At 39.2% G+C, this 20,356-nt stretch overlaps 1 protein-coding gene across 4 annotated transcripts in view; it reads left to right on the top strand.

Moving 5' to 3' along the window:
- Nucleotides 1-12,463, top strand: part of SHOC2 (SHOC2, leucine rich repeat scaffold protein) — a 65,432-nt gene extending 52,969 nt beyond the window's left edge. For all 4 annotated transcript variants that reach the window (XM_027692223.1, XM_027692219.1, XM_027692220.1 and 1 more), the window contains exons 5-9: nucleotides 1,556-1,744; nucleotides 3,027-3,149; nucleotides 5,273-5,410; nucleotides 5,881-5,998; nucleotides 7,882-12,463. In XM_027692223.1, the coding sequence (XP_027548024.1) occupies nucleotides 1,556-1,744; nucleotides 3,027-3,149; nucleotides 5,273-5,410; nucleotides 5,881-5,998; nucleotides 7,882-8,090 (777 nt within the window). In that variant the 3' untranslated portion in view covers nucleotides 8,091-12,463. The remainder of the gene's footprint in view (nucleotides 1-1,555; nucleotides 1,745-3,026; nucleotides 3,150-5,272; nucleotides 5,411-5,880; nucleotides 5,999-7,881) is intronic.
- The last annotated feature ends 7,893 nt before the right edge of the window (nucleotides 12,464-20,356 follow it).

Genomic DNA, 20,356 nt, shown 5'->3' with positions numbered 1-20,356 from the left:
TCTCTTCAAATGTGTTTAATTACTCTAGGCTATTACAGTGTATTAGCTAACATATTTTTGATATTTTTTTGGTATGCAAGCAGACTTCAAAAATGGCTTTTTGAAATGCCAAGATCCATTTGAAGCAATAAAGTGTGTTAGTAACAGAGCTCAGGGACTGCCTAACCCTAGGACAAAGAATATCTGTTAATTAAAGTATAGGTAGAAGCAATATTTCCTTATCAAAGATTATACTAGCTAATGATTAGGTTAGATTAATACTGATTTGAAGATCCATTATTTTCTCTGTAGGGGGAAAAGTGCTTCACTGATACTTGCTGAGATACCCCCAGTGTCTAAAGTTTTAACCATGACATATAGACAAGTCCATATCTGATCCTGTTTCATTTACAATAATGTTAATAAACTATTTATAAAAGTAGCCAAAGCTTTTCTGGTGGAACAGCAAATCCATGTTTTACAGTGAATATAGCACTCAAATTGCAATCCAGTAATACTGACATTAGGAATATGGTTAGAATCATTATCTTGTTACCACTCGTTCCTGATTGCAGATGTTGCATTATTTATGGTATGTAATGCCATGCATAAATCTCCAATTTCTGTAATACTTAATCAAATAGGGCTGAATTCAAGTTGGTGTAGTAATAAGCAAAGGTGGCGCTTCAGCAGTAATTTAGATCTCATTATTCATCTCCACAGTTCCAGCAACGTGCTTGGCACGTAACTAACAGATAAACTGAGATATGCACTACTGAGATTTCAGAATCTAATTAAACTCTGAAGAGAAATTAAACTCTGGATTCAATGGACAACCAGAGTAACTCCAGACTTCTTGCTTTTCATTTCTTAAGGGGGAAAGGAAAAAAAAAAGATGGAGTACTAAACACTTAGGAATATTTTATAAACTGGAAACAAGCATGGAGTTTCCAAACCTTTCCCATTCTTTTTGTCTGTTCTGTCTGATTATCTGAAACTGTTATGACCTGGCCTGACAAGAAACTTCTACCAGTTACGATCACAATATAGATTTTTATTACATTAACAAAGATTTGCACTGGAAGTGTCAAAGGCCTGTTGTGGAAGCCAGTGCGTGAGGCTGATGCATCTTTGGGCCCCACTCTCAGCTGTGGTGTCAGAACTGGGTGAGCAGCAGGTGGGCAGCGTTGGCCGGAGCTGTGACTGCTGCTTGGGATGGACACGCTGTCCCTGCACTCCTGTAGCAATGTGTCATTACAAAGATTACTTTCAGAGGATGAAAGAGTTCCAAAACCTCCTAAACTCCTGATTTTAAATATGGTACGTTTGGTTTTTTTTGTTATTTCTGTCAATATGCACTGAGGAAGGGGGAAATAAGGTAATGGCTGATGACTGTGAGCAGAGATTGTTGCTGATGGAAGTTTTATCAAGTTTAACGCTGGTTCGTGTGTTGCAACACTTACTTAGGGGATGGAATTGAGAGGGGAAAAACATTTCTAATTAGACCCATAAGGGAAGCGAGATGTATTCAAATAAATCTGTCCTAAGTTCCTGGGTGGTTTTCTTCTTTCTACAGGGTCTTTTATCCAGCCTTGTCAAACTGACTAGTTTAACACTGGCCAGGAACTGCTTCCAGTCCTATCCTGTGGGTGGCCCGTCCCAGTTCTCCACAATCTACTCTCTCAATATGGAGCACAACCGCATCAATAAAATCCCCTTTGGAATTTTCTCTAGAGCTAAAGTATTAAGTAAGCTGAACATGAAGGTGAGGCACAGAAACATGCTACTGTGTAAAATCAATGAGGAACACTGTTTGCTGCTCCATGAATTCTGGCTGACTTAATGATATAAGGAATGAATTTATCACACTGAACTGGATGCTGCTGCTGTCACATACAGAAACAATTCTGTATTAGTTAAAAATTGTACTATCAAGATGTTACTAATTTGTCTTTATGCTTTTTAGTTAAGATTTTGTCACATTTGCTTGAGTTTGAACAATGAAAATGGGAAAGTTGCTTGCAAGGTTCTTGAATATTCATGTGGGACACAAGCATGTAGATAAGTTTGTTTCTCCCTCACACACTGTTACAGTTTAAATTATAAATGAAATTATGTAAAATTTTTTTAAATGTATTCTTTCAAAACCTAAGTTTAGAGACTTTGGGCAGTAGTTGTACAGCACAGCAAGAACTTTTTAAGTGTGCTGTATAGAGTGAAGTAGGGAAAAGAAATGGTGTTTTTCTGTGAATAGGTTTATTTCAAGTTCTTAAATTATTTAAAAAAAGAAATGTTTGAGCAGTAGCTAAGACCAGCTACTGTTTTAGAATATAGTTTGACACAAATGGAATCTCAATTTGCATTGACTGGTTTTTACCGTATACCCATTTGTAACTTGGCCTGTTTATGAGGACTTTGTATGAGCATTTTTTTTTAAAGATTTTGTGATGTCTAGTCTAGATCAAGTATTACAGCAACATTTTGAGCAGTAAGATGTTCAGATTAATTTCAGATACTTTTACTCTGAGCTATTAAGGTATAGGGTTTTTTTTCTGGTGGGGGGAGAGAGTGGTTTTTTTTTTTTTCGCTCTGTTGGTTATGATGGTATTTTTTGGTGGTGGTGTTTTTTCTTTTGATTGGTTTGTTTCGATTTTTTTTTTAACTCCCTATATTTTTAGGATTAACGCATTGCCGATAGCACCTTTGTAACTTATGGAGAATTTTCTGTTCTTCCCCCCCTCCATTGTATTCAGCAAAAATAGGACAAAAATTGTTTTAACCACTGGGATGCGTAAGATCTTGAGAATAATTTACTTTTAATTTTTCCACTTCAGTCCATATTAGTAACAGAGAGTCAATTCTGTAGCTCTAGGTCGGTACTACTTATGTTTGGAGGAATTTGAAAAAAACCTGGCCAATTATCAATGTATTCTTCTGATTTAATTATCAACTGTGTTGTTACGAAGTATTTTTGTAAGCAGCTTGTTTAATCTCTTGCCAGCTTCTTGCAAGCACAGACCCTAAGTGTTTGATATGTTAAATCATAGGACAATCAGCTGACCTCTCTCCCCTTGGACTTCGGGACTTGGACTAGTATGGTAGAACTGAACTTAGCGACTAATCAGCTCACAAAAATCCCTGAGGATGTATCTGGGCTTGTTTCTCTTGAGGTGAGAAGAGTGTAAACTAACAGCTAAGTGAATCCCTCAAAATAGACATTCTTTGCTTCAGGTTTAAGTTATATTACTTTTGGGTCAAAGAAAAACAAATAAATGTGTATGTGTGCTACTTAATCTGCTGTTGCGTCTGTTTATGGCTTTCATCAACAGCTTTTTGAATGTTGTTCTTCAAGCTCTAGATGAGTGTCTGTGCACAAACAACTAAGCACAGATATATTTTTAGCTATGTAGAAAGAAAATCTTTCTCAACAGAAAGTTAGTTTCATAAATGCAGTGGCACTGAACTTGGTTCAATTCCTGGAGACTATCATGGAAGCAGCAGGGATCAGAAAAACATAATGAAATAGTCTATGGCCAGAGGTGTCTTAAATGTAGTGCTGTGAACCTTGTAGGCAGCCAGGTGGGAATTCTCAGCCTTTGAGGGGGGAAGAACTTGTAGGTTGAAGCCGTGAACTAAACCTGTTGTGTCCCCTTGTCCTGTTTCCCAAGGTACTGTCAGCAGAGACAAATTAGTTGCCTTGGAGGGACATACAGGTAGAGGTACTTGTTTGGGCAGCTGAGGGGACTTTGTAGCCTCTATGAGTTGCTGGGAAAAATCTGGTAAAGAACAAGAGGAAATGACATATTTGAAATTGTGATTTTTCCAATGTGAATTCTGCTGTGAATCATTAATTATTCCTGTAGTTTGGGGCAAAACTTATATGACAGAGTAACAGCTATTTAGTGGGCCAGTTCCCTTTTAAGTTAAGGCTGTGGTTGATGTGATTGGGAAGTTAGTAACCTAACAACTGGATTTGCTGGTGGTCTGTCTGCTGCTGAAGCTGGTGAGCTGCACAGTCTGCAGATCCATTGCCACTGTTTTTCTCTGTAATTTAAGAACCAAATACAAAGAGCTATTTGGGCAGTGTTTACACAAAAGGGAAGGTTCCCACAGCAGTGCTAAGTCAGCTGCTTTGCACGTAGGTAATACTTTCTGTTCCTGCCTTTGTTTTTTGTACGTGATTAAAACATTACTATTCTTACCATTTTGTGTATATCGTAGTGCATAAAGGAAGGTCACTGAAATACTGCTTGTGCTAATGCTTTGGCTTTTTTTCATTTTGATTTTCACTTTGATTTTAACCTTGTTTTTGTTCTGTTCCTGCCTTTGATGTTTCCATGTTACATGAAGCCAGTGAGAGTTGGGACAGGCATTTACAACCTTGGCTGGTTGTGTGTGGCTGGGATCAGGGTCCACACTGGCTGCTCTGTCACATGCTCTTGTTTCAATGTGCCTTCTTAAATAACTACATATTAGCATTATTTAATCAGTAATTAATTACCTTACTATTCACTGTGCTGAGGCTTGATGACTTCTAAGAACTGCAGGACTTCTTTGGAGAAAAAATGATATATTAGTGTGATCTCCTGTTAACTTGCCCGTGGAATAATGAATAACTCTGTTAATTGACACCATAAATAGGGATACATTTCTTGAACCTGAGGTATTTATAATTCAACTTAGAAAGGAGGATGAAAACAAGAGGATAGCATTGTAGTAGGGGTGAGTGTGTGATAGGAGACTATTTTGGAAAGTCAAGGGGTACCTGTGTTGTGCTGATGTTCTGCTTAGGTGCTTCCTTCTGTATGTTTATTTGCTGCTGCTCCTAACCAAAGGGACATGGGGAGAAGAGGAAGTACTAAGCTTTTTAAGGAGGACTTGGCAAGCACAGCAAATAATATAAAACACGACTATGAGATAGCTATAAGGAAACTTAACAAAACGATAGGCAAGTCCAGGAAGAAGTTGTTTTTCTTTGGGCATTTGAAGAAATAAGGTCATTTTTGGTTTTGCTTTGCATTTATTATTACGTATAATAATATTGAAAGACATATGCCCTAAATGTATGTATTTGTATCATTAATGACTTTAAAAACTTATGTTAAATCACTGACTTGTTGTTGATTGTTTGTTGTTTTTTTTTTAAATTTTCATTATTTCCATATAATGTAAGTGTAGGCTAATGTTGGATTTCATTGCTTGAAAATATAAAGAGATTGTGTCTTAACCCGTTACTTACTTACTATGTTGCTGAAATTCTGTGTGTTTGGTTGTTTGTTTTTTTTTTTTTGAGGTTCTTATCTTGTCAAACAATCTCCTAAAGAAACTTCCCCATGGAATTGGAAATCTACGGAAACTCCGAGAGTTAGATCTAGAGGAAAACAAACTGGAATCCTTGCCAAATGAAATAGCTTACCTCAAGGATCTGCAGGTGAAACAATAATTGGTTGTGATAAACATCTTACCTCCTTTATTTACACCATGCTGATTTAATTGCAGCTATTTGAGACTGGACATAGAACCAAAAGTTAAGAATCTTGTGCAGCTTCACCCCATTTAGTCCCCACTGATTGTTCCTGAGCTTTATTAGTTAATATTGAAGAATTTTTGAAGCTTTTAACTGTTGTACCATAACTACAATACCACCACAGGAATAGCCCTTGATTTCAGTCATGCTCATAAAATCTTTTATGCTTAGGTGTGTGTCTTATTATGCACTATTTTATTTTTAAGTTTAGTGATGCTAATAGAGGTTTGAAATGTTGTCGAATGGTCGAAATTTTTCTTGTTCAAATGCAGGAGAGTAGAACCCATCCATTTATTGGCTTTATATCTTGTTACTTGCTGTCATTCCAAGCAAAAGTACTTAAGTTAATTTTTATAAATGTGTTTTTCCCTTAGAAATTGGTTCTGACTAACAATCAGCTGACCACCCTTCCCAGAGGTATCGGTCACCTTACCAATCTGACGCACCTTGGGCTCGGAGAGAATCTTCTCACACATCTTCCTGAGGAAATTGGTAAGATCCCTTTTTCAGGTTTGGTGCAGCATGCCTGAGCCAAAGCACTTATGATAGGCATCTACTCTGCTCATAAGTAAAAGCCACAAAATTCATTTGAAACTTCTAAATATGCATAACCTGATGTGAAGCATGTGCCACAGGAACAGCACTAGACTGTATGATCTTTATCTTGCTGAACTGTAGTGAAAAGGTTTCTCTGTTTTTCCCAGTTCTGCTGCAGAAAGCTGCTGAACACACACTAACTTGTAATGTATTCCTTTTTTCTCCAAATTCTCCCACAATTTTTGTATTATCCATCACTCAACTTCATGAATCTATTCTTGGAAAGAGAAAGGAAATGCACTAATCCTACTCTAATGCCATGGTGTAAACAAAAACCTTATGTAAGGTGTAGACAGCTGAAGCAAATGTTTCTGCTGAAAGTACCTCTGCACATGCTTTTGTTTATAGGCCATTATATCGTTCTTCACCTTGATGAGGTAAGAGGGGGAAGTGGAGGAAATCTACAGAAAGAAAGGAAGGAATAGGATTTTTTTTTTTGATCTACCTGGGACATTCAGACTAGATGGGTTCAGAGCATCTGAAACTGAGAGCCCACATTTGTTTTAAAACGAGTGTCCAGGATGTATGTCCAGAGTATGATTCTGAGCATCCAATACATGTTCAAATCTTATAGTTAAGCTTATTCTGGAGGAAAAAATGATGGGGCAAGCTACACAAAGCAAAATGTGGTCAGAAACAGCAATGTGCAGATGAGGAAGGCATGCTCTGTCTCTCCCAGCATCTTTAGTGAAGAACCATTACAGCGTCTGCTCATCTTGTATGTGCCTAAATGTGAGAAAAGCCTAAAACTGTCTAAACCTGATGTAAACTAATGTAGTTCATAATTTAGTGGAGAGATTTTGGATGCTGTGAAAACAAACTATGTAATTAAAATCAGTAAGCACATTTTAAATACTATTGTAGGAGTACAGTTTGGTTATTAAAGCTGGTTGTCTCCAAGGATTAGAGAATAGTTAACTATTTTCAGATGTGACTGCTTCATGTATCATGCTATCAACTATTTCTCATTATTTCTTCTATAGCTTTTCCTTTTTGTGGATTTTCCATGCCATGAGTCCTGGCTACTACTTTCTCTTGTGAAACATTAAATAGTCTCTTAGGTTACAGGAGATGTTTATGGTATATAAGATGAGAAAACGTTTTAAGGAGGACTCCTATGTTTTTCAAAGGATGAATGGAAGACTTAAGAATGAAGAAATTGCTCTATTTTCCAGCTTCTGGCTAATATGTACTGCAGTATCTGTAGTAGATGCAAGTTGAAAAATTTCAGTTCAGGAAAAAATTTTCACACTTGTTCGTTCCATTTAATAAATTCACTGCTGTGCAGAGAACACTCCTGCTTTCTTCCTGTGATACATGACAGTTACAGCTTCAGGTCTTTCATATATGGCTTCTATTTACATAAAAGGTATGACATAGTTATTTTTAAAGAGATGATAGATACTGTATGGTGTAAGTATTTTCTAAGTCCTTTTGACTAGATAGCTATTCACTATTGCTTGCAATTGCACAGCTCTTGACTGAATGGTTATGGTGAAGCCCCTTTTAGTTTCCCTTATTTTCTAGATTCACAGTTCAGTTATTATCTAAAGGAGAGGCAGTAATGGATATTTTTACAGGGAAACTAAAGCAAATTGGTTCTTGCTTAGGTACCAGTTACCAGAAATTGCTGTGCTTGAAAACGGGGATCTGGATGAGTGAGTGACTCAGTATTCTGTATAGGAAAGAATCTTCAAGTGGACTGAGAGCCTCTGTCTTAAAGTTATAAAGTGAATGAATCAAGAAGATACTAGTATTTATTATTTTATTTTAACCAGGTACACTGGAGAATCTGGAAGAACTGTATTTGAATGACAACCCCAATCTGCACAGCCTTCCCTTTGAGCTGGCTCTTTGCAGCAAACTGTCAATAATGAGTATTGAGAACTGCCCGCTCAGCCACCTTCCACCTCAGATTGTTGCAGGAGGACCCTCTTTCATCATTCAGTTCCTAAAAATGCAGGGACCATATCGTGCCATGGTCTGATGCTAATTGAATTGTCCAATACACTGTACAAAATACAAACTGCATTAATGTTGTAATTGTCTGTATATGTATATATAATATAATATATGTGGTTTATATTATATTATATATATATATAAATATATAAATAATATAAAAAGGCAAATTTAAGACTGCATTATGTGTTTCTGCTAATAGAGGAATCATAGCCATTTAGATTTTTTTTATTATGTAAAAATGCTTGTCTAAGTTTTCTTTGCTGAACTTGATGGAAGTTGTCTGAATAATCTGAAATTGCCAGTTCATTTAAAGCAATTGCCAATGAACTCAAACTTTAAATTTAAGGGACAAAACCAGTTTTGCTTAGATTTACTTTCAATTAAGAGAAATGTATAACCTTTATATAATGAACTTTTCTGTTTTCCTCCCCCCACCTTTTTTTTTTTGTGTCAAAACCTGAAAGGGTCATGTGCCCTAAGGTTGGGATTTTCTTTTAACTTATTTTGAGATTTGAAGCAAATGGTGTTTTTATATTGTTTACAGTCAGAGTAAATCACTGGATCTTGTTTTATTCTGATTTGCTCTGTTTTAATCAATCATATCTAGAATTTATATGCCTCTGCTGATGAATTTTTATCAACCTGTTTGTATACTAAAAACATATACTCATCAGAACAACTGGCAGGTGAAAAGGATGCAGTCAAAATGAAATGAAAAAAAAAGCTTGAATTCCTTTAAGTCTTGCTTCCCTGAGTTATCAGTTGCAGGCATAACATATCTGAACTGAGCCTTTTGCAGTTGGTCTTTTCTAGCACAAGTTAAACCTTTCCAGATTGGTAAAAACGTCGAGTATTCTCAGTGAAGAGCGGTTTTCATTGTGTGAAGTAACAAGTCCATGAGGTCTAACAGTTAAGTGACAAGGAAATAATATATATGTACATTTTTATTACAACGTTGAGTCATAAACTACAACAGGCAATTTTAAGGATTCCCTAGACCTTGTACAATAAATGAATGTGTCTTACTTTTAAACACTGCAATATATGTAAGTTTTAAGGTTGGTTAACAATGTACTATGGTTTTATATCTTGACTTGCCTTGTACCTCCTTCCATTACGGAACTTCTGTGTCCAAGCACAATATCTTCACACTGTGCTGTTTTGCTGCTGAACTAAATGCACTTTTCCCCACAGCTGGGGCACTTGCTTCAAAATATTCAGTTCAGTATCTTGATTATTCTTTTTTAACTTCATCCTATCTGTTTCAGTATTAAACCAATCTATTAAAAAAGAGGCACCTTTTTCATTTGTGCAGAGATGTTGGTAGCTCAAGAGAAACACTGTAAGTAGTGGACATTCAGTTTTATCGTGAATTTCTCGGTCATTTAAAAGGCAGAAGATGCTTCAGGGAGATTTACACTATTGCTGCACTTGTAGGGCCTGTTGTCCTTTTTCAGGAGGGTAGGAAGTCGAGGCGGTTGCATTCCACAATTCCCCAAGAACTGTTCAGTTTATACTCATTGGAATTGCTGCTGGCGTAGTGTGACTTAGAGGACTGTACCTTTTGCACAAAATCAAATCAATTGATGCCATGGGAAATCTGTTTCACATGCAGAAGTTTGGGAATATTACTTCTGGCTTTCAGGCATGTTTATTTAGATGTATTCCCTTGATCTATTTTCATTTTGTTTTGTTGTACATCTTTTCATTAACAAGAAGTAAGTTTAAATGGAAGGCAGGTGGAGATATAAAACCTTAGAGGGCTTAAACATGCTGTAAAAGTATTGTAGATGTCACTGGATTTTACTAAGTAATGTCTGTTCTTTCTCATACACTCTGTCTCTGTCCCCTCCCCTTTTTTTTTTTTTACATCTACTGTAGCTTTTCAGTTTAGACTTTAGTTTATAAAAGGCTAGTTCCTTACAGTTCTGCCTGGGTTAATCTTTCTCAGCATTAAGGTGTTAAAATATGAAGATGCTGAACTGCTTAGTATCAAGACTGTAATCTAACTTCTGAATATACTGCTAAGTCCGTATTTGTGCCCTCAGGTCACTAGGGGAAACTGGTTTTATTAATATGGTTCCTTGAAACAAAAGTGGCGACCCCTTGTGTTTTCAAGCGTCTTGGTCTCATTCCCTGTCTGCTCCTCAATCCCATTTTTATAAGAGTTGACGGGATTGGATTTGTTTAGTTTGTAAATACGTTGATTATTCACCTTGTTAAGGTACATGGTTAATGACTGTATGATTGGAGCTGACCCTCTTTCACATAAATTCTTGTGGAGAAGTTGGCTACCAAAATAGTGCTCGTTACACTCGCTTAAAAACAAACTATTCTTTTCAATACACTTATAGGAATAAATAAAGCTATGTTTTAATTCATTACTATATTAAAAACAGGATATTTTTTCAAACTATCTTGTATTAGTATGGTTGTTGCAATGCCAGATAATACTGAGCCCTGTTTTAGGAGTTTAATTTTATACACTCTGAGGTGAATGCTTATTTTTTCAATGTCTCAAGAGAGATTTGAATAAAAGCAGTGTGAGAGAAGTTCTGGTACAGGAAAAATCAACTCAGAAGAACAGTTCTTTAAAATTATCCTTTAATTTTAAATTAATTAATTTTAAGTAATGAATATCTGGCATGGAGTGGGAACACATATAAGTACTTACATGGTTTTATATCCAAATCTGTACATAGATCCATATAAATCCAGATGGTTTGATCATTCAAAACAGTCTTACATCCTGACATAAGAGACTTTTTGCATTTCCCGGGATGCTGGATTGTTAACTGTTATAGTTTCTAAGTTGTATTTAGTGCCTGATGACATTCAGTTGGACACACATGCTGGCTTTAAGAATTTTATTTGCCCATGGCAGTTAAAGTATGAATGGAAAGATCTTCACTCTGACAAGGGTATGTATACATACGTACAAAAATGTGTTTGTGTATCTGTAGATGTATGAAAGCATAGACAAGGTGGAGAAATTAATTATTTACAGCATCTTTGAAAACAAGTGATTCCCAGGTACTTGTATTAAATATTTATCCCCCTTGCCATACTGGGGGAAATAATTTAGAATGGTTATTGAAAAATGTGACAATCTTTACTTTGGGTGAAAATCATGACCTTGATTGCTTGTTCATAGACAAAATATCAATTTTGTATGTGTCTGTGCCTATGTACATACATACACATGCCCCATAAAGACACCATCCTGACTCATGCCTTGATTAAACAAGCTAAGCTACTATAAACTATATAGTATTATGGAAGTCTGGTAAGGTATAAAGCAGGTCAGAGATTTGCTAAATAATGAAAAGAGGGAATAATTGCTGTTGTGACTCATATTGGTTACATATTGAATTTTAGTTTACTAAATAGGAAGATGTTTTATAATTCTTTGCAAAAATGTTCTACTATAAACCCCTTAAAGTTGTGTCTCTCGCTGTCCTGTATTTTAGTTTGTCACCAAAGTTGTCAAGTATAATTGCAGTGGAAATGCTGCTTGTAAAGTTGGATCACACAGTTGTGCAATTGGGACTTTTCAGTTTGGCAGATGCCAATGGAAATGTGACCTTCATGCACCCTTTTTAGAAAGAGATTTGGATTGTTGAATATTTGCTTCAGTGCCTCTCTTTGATTTAGGTTTTTTCTAGGTGAGGAACATGCATGTGTAGACTTCTTGAAGGTCATGTTTGCCCATGTACATGATTTAGACAAGTAGTACTTAGAGTGTCTCTCTGGTTAGTGCTTAAATCCACTGTGTCACCTGGAATTGAAGTGTCATCTTTAATCCTGGGAGTTTGAAAAATGTCTTTTATTTAACAATTAGAAAATGTTGAGAGGTTATTCCCCCCCCCCGTTTTTTTAAAAAACCCCAAAATAAATTAAATTTCTGAATCAGCACAAATCCATATCAGGAGACTTTTCATACCTGTATGCAGCTAAGAATTTTCATTTTTCACACCTCAGTTGTATCAATGGACATGCCAGAACAGCTTCTAGTTAGAAATGTGCAGTTGGCAGTAATTTGCACAACACAAACTTCAAGGCACAGTAAGGATGATTATAAACAAATGATAGTACCTACAAATGGGTTTTGTTTTTACCTTAGCAAATATCAAAAAATTATGGTTTTTTATTCTGATTTAGGTCTTAACCAGGACTGCACAGGACCTTTGCTGTGGAAAAATACCAGACCACACTAATTTTGTGGTTAAAAGCTAAGCAAGAGTGTAAACAGTCTATAAAAATGTACTTTTAATCTGAATTATTGTAATGTTGATTGTTATGTCTATATAAAAGATTGCCTTGCTTTTTTATAAGAGTCATTCTGTATCAATGCATTCATTATAAATAGTATATTTGTAAATAAGCTGCCACTGAGTCTTTTGAAAGTTTTCTAGTATTTTTAGTCTGACACTAACTTGGATGTAAGTCATACTTTTGCAACATCTCAAATTATCAAGAACTACTTTCTCATTATATACTTACTGCTCTTTGAAAGATCTCAAAATATAGATTTTCATATAGAGCAATTACAAGAAACTTCAAAAGTTGGATGATAGTTACTGCTTTACTCACAGTCATGTAGACTGGACACCTATAAAGGAAACGTTGGTAAAAACTTTTACATTCTTTTTGTTACAGTGTAGTAGGGCGTGCAGTAAAAAAATCCCACAACCTTCTTTCTGAAAGGGAAATAAAATTTTGGATTTTAGTGCAAAATGCATTTCAACAGCAACAAAATTAAAGTAGGTACAGAATTGTGGTGCCTAAAAGACAGACACCAGCATTTAATCTTCTGGTTTAATAGAAGACAATATTTCCCAGCTGCTGTGATACCAGTCTGTGTCATAGATGTCTGATGTCTTTCAGCTCTGTAAGGCTCATCACTACAGACGCTGTTTCAAGGTCACGCTTACGTCGTGTCCTGCAAACAAAAACAAAGAGCCAGTTCCTTCACAGTTAGAATAGAAGGACCTCAGCAGTTTGGATATGATGAGGCAGAGGAGGACTATAGATTTAAAAAGCTAGAACAGGTTCTTTTAGTGTGGAGCAGTCACTCCTGCAGTAATGTGAGTGCTCCTGTCCTTTCATCAGATCTCTGCTGATTAAAATCAGTAGAGGGTCTGAGCAACCCACCTAATGGTCTGTGTTTGAGTAGATCCCTGTTACCAGAAGTGATCTGACAATCTGAAAACAAGCCAGTCTCCTCACAGGAGTGGCTGTCCTGTGCCGTGATGCTGGACTACATACCATCCATCCCCTGTACAGATGTACAGAACAGGGACCTGCAGTTCCTCTGTTGTACTGCTCCAGGCCTCACCAACCACAGTCTGAAGGGCTTGCAAAAAGGAAACAGCATCTGCATCACTGCATTTAGTAGCCCTTGATGGATTAGGCAAATTCACAGAAGAAACTTTTTCCTTGTTCTTTTTTGTTTTCTTTCTTTTTTCTTTTTTTTTTTTAAATTCTAAATCTCTTTGTATTTCTGGCCTCTGCAACATCCTGTGTCTAATAATTCTACAATATAATTATGTGCTGGGTGAAAAAGTACTTCCTTTTGTTTGTTTCGAACCACACCACCTTATTTCATTTGGTGACTCCTAGTTCTTGTATTCTGAGAATTTTATGAACAGTCTTTTTCCTGTTCATCTGCTTTTTACCACTCTTGAAGTTTTTTTTTCTCCAAGTAATGAAGTTCTAGTTTTTTAGCTTTTTTTCAAATGAAACCTCTTCTGTTCCATGATGATTCTTGCTGCCTTTCTCTGTGGTTTTCTAGTCCCAGCTCTGATTTTTTTTTCCCTAATTCATGGCCTTTAGCAAGCTCTTTTGTTCTTTGTGTACTTCTACTTAGTGAAATAAAAGTACAGCTCTGTTATAAAAATTAAATTTGAGTGGGTGATAAAGTTTAGTACTAAACTCCAATAGGGAATAATCCCACTAGGCAAGAATCAGATTGGGGTTTATACTTTAGATGCAGGCCACCCACTGCAATAATGAATTTTTACCTCTGATTAGCTATAACTGCCTTCCATCATCTCTTGCAACTAGGTATGAAAAACAAAATTAATATTAAATTTTCCATAGTGTGCTGCTTTAAATAATGCCAGCATTTAAAATACCCTCCTTATGCTAGTAAGAGTGCATCATTTTGGAAGATGTGACTTTTGAATATTTCAGCTGGCCTTTTTAAACTGTGAAAGCCCAATGTTTTATGGAAATACTGGGAAATTTCTAGTGTTATGGTTTTTTTGGAAGAAAAGTTGGAGACCAACAGTGCACTGGTTGGGTTTTATTTTCCTCCTTGCAGCCTTTGTAGAAAAGGAAAGAAATTCCCATAGTTGAAAAAAAAAAGAAAAGCAATCTTCCCCTGCCCCAGTGGCATCCTACCAACAATCGGTGTCAGCCACTTGGACGGGGGGATCTTGCTGGTCGTGGCCACTTTCTGTTCAGATGGCTGAATTGAGCATCCCCGGATGAGCCTGGCCTCAGAAGAATCACACATGTTGGCTATAATTGAGTGAAAAGTGAAGAAAATGTCTCATTTCTGCCACCTTATGTCCTTTAGGCTGTACTAAAGGCCTCAAAAATATGCAGACGGTGTCTTGTGCGTCTCTGGCGAGACAAACAGATTACATGTTTGTGTAATTAATCCAGCCTAAGTGCTTCAGGATACTGAGTCTCCCAGCACTGCTCTCCAGTGACAGGTCCTGCTTTCCACTGCTGGGAACTTGTGGATTTAGGTACCACTGTATGTCATTTAGTGTACAAACACTATAAAATCTGGATGCTGGGCAGCTTTATAGGGCATAGCTAGTGCTGTGAACTGTGTCCGATGGCCATGGTAGAAAAAAAGGTGTTAAAGGGCTGGAGATGTTTAGCTTTGATACAGCTAGAAGAGGCTGAGTGCCTTGAAAGCTAATTTATTTTGTTTTCACAATCCATCTCAGTCAAATAAAATACATCATCTCTTCGTTCAAGCCTTGCCTCACTTAGGATTCTAAGAGTAGGAGATAATTTGATTACTGATATCAAATGATGATGTTTTAGAGGAGGAGCCATCTGGAGGATTTGAGTGAGCAGCTGGCAGCCTGGGCTCCACAGTTAATGATCTGACTGTGTGCCTTGCAACTATTTTTTTCCACTGCAAAACCTTTTAAGAGTCTTTAGAGATCAATCTACCGACTGCCTCCGAGTAAGATGCTATCTGCAAAATTGCACACAAGTGTTCCCTTTTAAAAGCTCTTTCCACAATACCCTCTTTTTCCTTTCTATTAGCAAAGTATTTCTTTGTTAAGATTCATAATGAATCCTTAATTTGCTGTAGTTTGATACTTGCTTCATTTGACCTAGTAATAGCTGGTTTGCATTTTGTCCTGCGTTATTACAGCTGTGCTGCCTGAAGTGATTTCCAAATTTCATGTGGACAGTTTTGATGGAAGTACATTTTTCCTTGAAAATCTTAAAACCTTGTTTGAAAATAGCCATGGTAAGGACAGTGTGGTAAAACTTCTCTCCATATGACCCAAGGTTTTTGGATGCCCTTCAGCTTTTTTTGGCCCTTGCCAAATATGTTAACTGAGTGGAAAGTTAAAACTGAGAAGTTATAATTCTCTATCCTTGCCAGAGCAGCAGCAGGCAAGAAATTCAACTAGGTATGGAGCTGCTGGTCAGCAAGGCAGCTCTGATTTCAGGCTTTATAACCATCTCCAAGTAAAGCACTTCTTTTTAGGCCTGCCGGGCATTTCCAGCCTCCCAAGAAGCCGCATCACACAGCGCCGGATGGTTCTGGTGGGAGTCCCAGCAGCACCAGGGAGTCAGAGGTTTGCCTGGAAAGGGTGAAAGGCGCTGGAGGCAATTCCCTAAAAGCAAATTGATCAAAGTGAAGGGTGGTTGGTACCCTGGGGCCAGCCACCCTCCTGGTTGGTGTAGTTTACAGCCCACACCCGGCTGCAGCTCCAGGCACAGCCTGCCAGGCAGGAGAATGCAGCCAAGATTCTTGGGTCTGTGGCTCCACCAGATGGATGGTCCTGGAGCCAGGCCACTGCTTCCTCTGAAGAAGCTTTTTGAAATTTGGGGAGGGTTGATGTTACTTCAAAACAGAACCGTATTTGGAAGTAGCAGAATCCTCCTGGAGAAGGAGGGGCTTCTCTGGCAGTGCATGATTTTTTCCCTGTGAACTCTTAGTGTCTCACATCTGAGCTCTGCTTCTCCACTTGCACTCTTACCTGCCATCTCTCCTACATCAGATTTCCCTCTTGTCAGCAGCCACATATCTCACCCCTTGTGCCTCCCACACTGTCTTGAGCTGAAGTAAGTGAAGGAGGGCAGGGAGAACAAAAAGATGGTGTGGGACCAGTGGCTTCTGATTCAGTTGGTGCTGCCAGTTCTTCTGAATTTGCTTTGTATTGGTTATGAGCCCCTTTTCTCTAGTTCTGTTGCAGAATGGAGACACCAAGAGAAAAACAGGATTTGGGAACAGATGGCTGGGAGAGGGAAATAAAAAAGATGGATCAGCTGCACATGGCACAGCTGTGCATTGCTGTACAGCTTCTCTGTTGGCTCCTTGGACACTTTGTTTATAGAGCCCAGCCAGGTTTTTACATGGTGTCTCAGAGTCCCTGTGAAGGGATTGATGTCTGAGTACTTGCCAGATAAAAGATTTGGCTTGGGATACATGTCAAGACTCGGAAAGGAATGAATTTTGATTAAATGACAATTCTGTGGCCAATCTGTGCTTCAAACCATTTAGGAATAAGGATGAATGTATTAATTTTTGAAGTGGCACAGAGTGCTTAACAGTCTGGTAAAGAGTTCTGAAATATGTGTAATGCTTAATAGTATTCATTGCTTTTGCTTTAGGAAAACCCACATGCTCCCACAATTAAATTGTTAGTAAAATATTAATGAGAAAATGACATTCTCATTTCAAAAAGACATGTAATTTCCCAGAAATGTTTAAAAATTTACATTTTTTTAAGATATTTGTTAAAGTTGCCAAAATTGCTTTTTACCACTCCTCTCTTGCTCTGCTTAAGGAAAATTGAGATTTGATTGTAGTGATGAATCAATGGTGATCTTCAGGGACTTCAACTCCAGAGGACTTTGCTGGCCTGGTGAGGTGTCCCAGTGCTCAGAGACACTGGGAGCCCTCCTATGTACCACCTGAGCCTGGTGGCTGAGTGGGTGGGTGCTGGATCCCACTCAACAAAACGGTTTTGAGGGGCTGTCAATTGAAGCCAATTGCAGTAGCAGTGAGCTGCCTTTCTGAGGATTTGGGGGGAATATTTTCAGCCTAGCTAGAATGAAAGGGTGCTGTTAAGCCTTGAGATTTCAGTTGTGCTGTTTTTCTATATGTGCCTGATTGCATTGGGACTAAACCTCTGGTAGTGCTTGAATGCTGTATGGCACTTTCCGCTTTGTTGTGGAAGCACTTCTTTGTGTCCACTTCTTTGTGCCAAGCAAATGGCTTGGCTCCCATCAGTTGTTCTGGGAGTAGTAGGGGGCGTTAAAGACATCAAGCCTTGTAAAGATAGGGACAGCATCCTAACAGTCCTATGCACTGACCTGCTCTATCCTTCATCAGAGTGCCAAGACTTAAGTTGTGGCAGAAGCATTTGCTGCCGTTGCTTCGTTCACGGTTGAAAACAACTTCTCAGAAGAAAAACAAAAAGGAAGAGTTTGTAGCAGCAGAGATTAATGCTTTTTGACATGTGCTTGGTTTTTTGTGATACTTCAGGGAATGACATGGGTTATTTTGCTCTTGAATTTTGTATAGCAGGAATTTCCCTTGGTACCTAGAATGCTTCCAGGGAAAAGGAAAGTCTGAGTTGAAAAAACACAAGTGGAAATGTATTATAGTGCTTCTCTCAGCCTGCATTCTATAAGTGCTTTGTCCTGATTACACATTACCACCCTCAATTCCCAGATAGGATAAATGTTTCCTGGGGAGAGAGCTAGTTTGTATTGCTGAAAAGCAACTGACAGCGCTGAATAAGCAATAAATCAAAAGCTAGTGTTAATTTGAGCCTCTCAGGATAAAAAAAAGTTGTACCTTGCAATCTGCAATATCCCTGTGCAATATCCCTATGATTGTACCTTGCAGTCTGCAATATCCCTATGCAATCTGCACAGGGAACTGTGTTGTGGGCACTGTGGGAATGAGCACAGTAACAATGATGGATGCAGAATTTGCAAATCACCGTGAGGATGGAAAACCTGGCTTTGGAGAGAAGAGCCCTCCCTCCTGTTCTCACTAGATGATGAATGTTTCTCTGTGCTTTTGGCTCACCTGGCTGTCACCACACAGGCTGGGAAGGTGTTGGACCATCCACCAGCTGGAGATCAAATGTGGGGCAGCCCCTGGCCCTGCTGTGGGGGCTGCGCCTGCTCTGCGAGCTCTCCGTTCTGGGAAGTTCCCCTGCAGAGACAGGTGCCCTCTCCTTCCTTCCCACGGAACAGTTTCACGTGCAAATATTCCTGCCATGTCCAAGTGGGTGGATTGTGGCCAGGGCATGGGGAATTCTCCTCTCTGACATGGCCTGGTGGCAAAGGGGCAGCCAAAGGAGAAAGCAGCTCTGGAGACCTGATGAAGGCAAGCTCTCCTCAGCACCCCAGGCACTCGAGCACCCGGCCGAGTCCACAGTAAAGGTTTTTCCTTGGAGGTATTTGTGTCCCTTTCCAACACCCTTTCTCCTCTGCCCACTGCAGCCCTGGTTAACAGTTCAGCTGAGGTGGGGAAGGAAAAGTCTCAACTCAGAAGGACTCTGCTCACCATGATGTCTTTTCCTGGGATCTTGGCTCAGCCTGTGCCATTAGTAACTCATCTGGGCTTGATCACTGGGAGACCTGGGTTTGTTCTACGCAGTGCTGATCTTCTGCACCTCTCTATGCTTCTGTCCCCTTGGGAGCTGGGGCTGGGTGATTTTGAGGAGAGGAGGCTACTGGTGCCTGGGGGCAAAGTTACAGGAGCCTGTGGGTTACAGCTGGATTGGGGGGACAATGGGGACACAGCAGCATGGGGTTGGCAGAGTGGTCCATCTGGGATGGGAGTCAGCTTGTGCAGGGGACTCTTTATACAGGGTCATGGTTTAGAACTGGGGGACTTGCAGGGCTCTGGAGGCTGGCTGTGTCCTTCTCTGTGTCCCCAGCAGAGGCACCTGTGGGTCTAACTAGGAGGAGCTGGTGCAAAGAGCTCTTCCAGAGCCACTGCAGCTCCTGGATGGCTCCTCAGTGTTACTTGCTTTTGCCACTAGATGGTGAAATAAGGAACAAGGGAAAACATAAAAAGTCTTGCTGCCTGGCAGCCTCAGTCCCTGTGAAACCACACTGACAGGCTCTGCTTTCTGGGAACCCTGCAATTTCAGGCAATTATCCCCTGGACCTTTTATATAGCTCAGCCTTCAAGAACTGCTGCTGCCACCCTGACTCTTGGATCTTTTTAACTCCAGTGCTGCCACCCTGCATCAGTATAGACATGGCAAGCTGGGTTAGACACAGGTAGCAAACCTGCCTAATGCAAGGATGCATGGAAAGATGCTTCCTGCTGTAGCAGCTTGCCTTGGTCTGGTTTTTGAAAGGGGGTGTGTGATCTGCTTCCCCTTTCCCATGATGATCTGAACCTGCTGTGAGACCCACACTTGGGCAGGTGGGAATTACAATCCCTGCTTGGCTGTTTTCTGTTGTGTCCTTTCTTTTCAGAGCTATTTGCTCCACTGGAAGCTTTGACCTGGCTGTGCCAGAGCAGTTTGCTGGGGATGTGTGATGGACTGGAGAGTTACAGCTCACCTGGGGCACTTCTGCCTTTGCAAGAGGGATTGAATGAATGTTGCTGACGGCAGCCCCTGGCCCAGAGGTAGCGTTACTGTGTCAGTCTCCAACTGAGATGGTGAAGAACGGTGAGGGAAAGGGCAGATACACACATTCGGGCCCTGGGGAGTGGAACTTGAACAAATGAGTTACTCCTTGGCTGAGTAATTGAATGCCAATGTCTCCCAGTTGGGAAATTAAATGCTTTAAAGTGAGGCAGTCTCAATTTTGTCTTGAACATAGACTGACTGATCATGAACTTGTTGAGCTGCAGAAACTTGATTGGTTTCATTTAGGGAAGGTTATAAGGAAAGTTATTAGTGCCCAACCTTTCTGCTCTCTGAATGCTGTCCTTGGACCCTCTCTGCAGGAGAAACTCTCCAGGACTACCTGCTTTTCATAGAATCATAGGATGGTTTGGGTTGGAAGGGGCTTTTAAAGGTCATCTAGTCCACCCCCCCCCCT

Source organism: Neopelma chrysocephalum, unplaced genomic scaffold (genome assembly GCF_003984885.1).
Source record: "Neopelma chrysocephalum unplaced genomic scaffold, ASM398488v2 Primary Assembly neopelma1_85, whole genome shotgun sequence".
NCBI classification, from domain to species: Eukaryota; Metazoa; Chordata; class Aves; order Passeriformes; family Pipridae; genus Neopelma; species Neopelma chrysocephalum.
The sequence above is the reverse complement of the archived record's forward strand: the minus strand, read 5'-3'. Positions and strand labels throughout refer to the sequence as shown.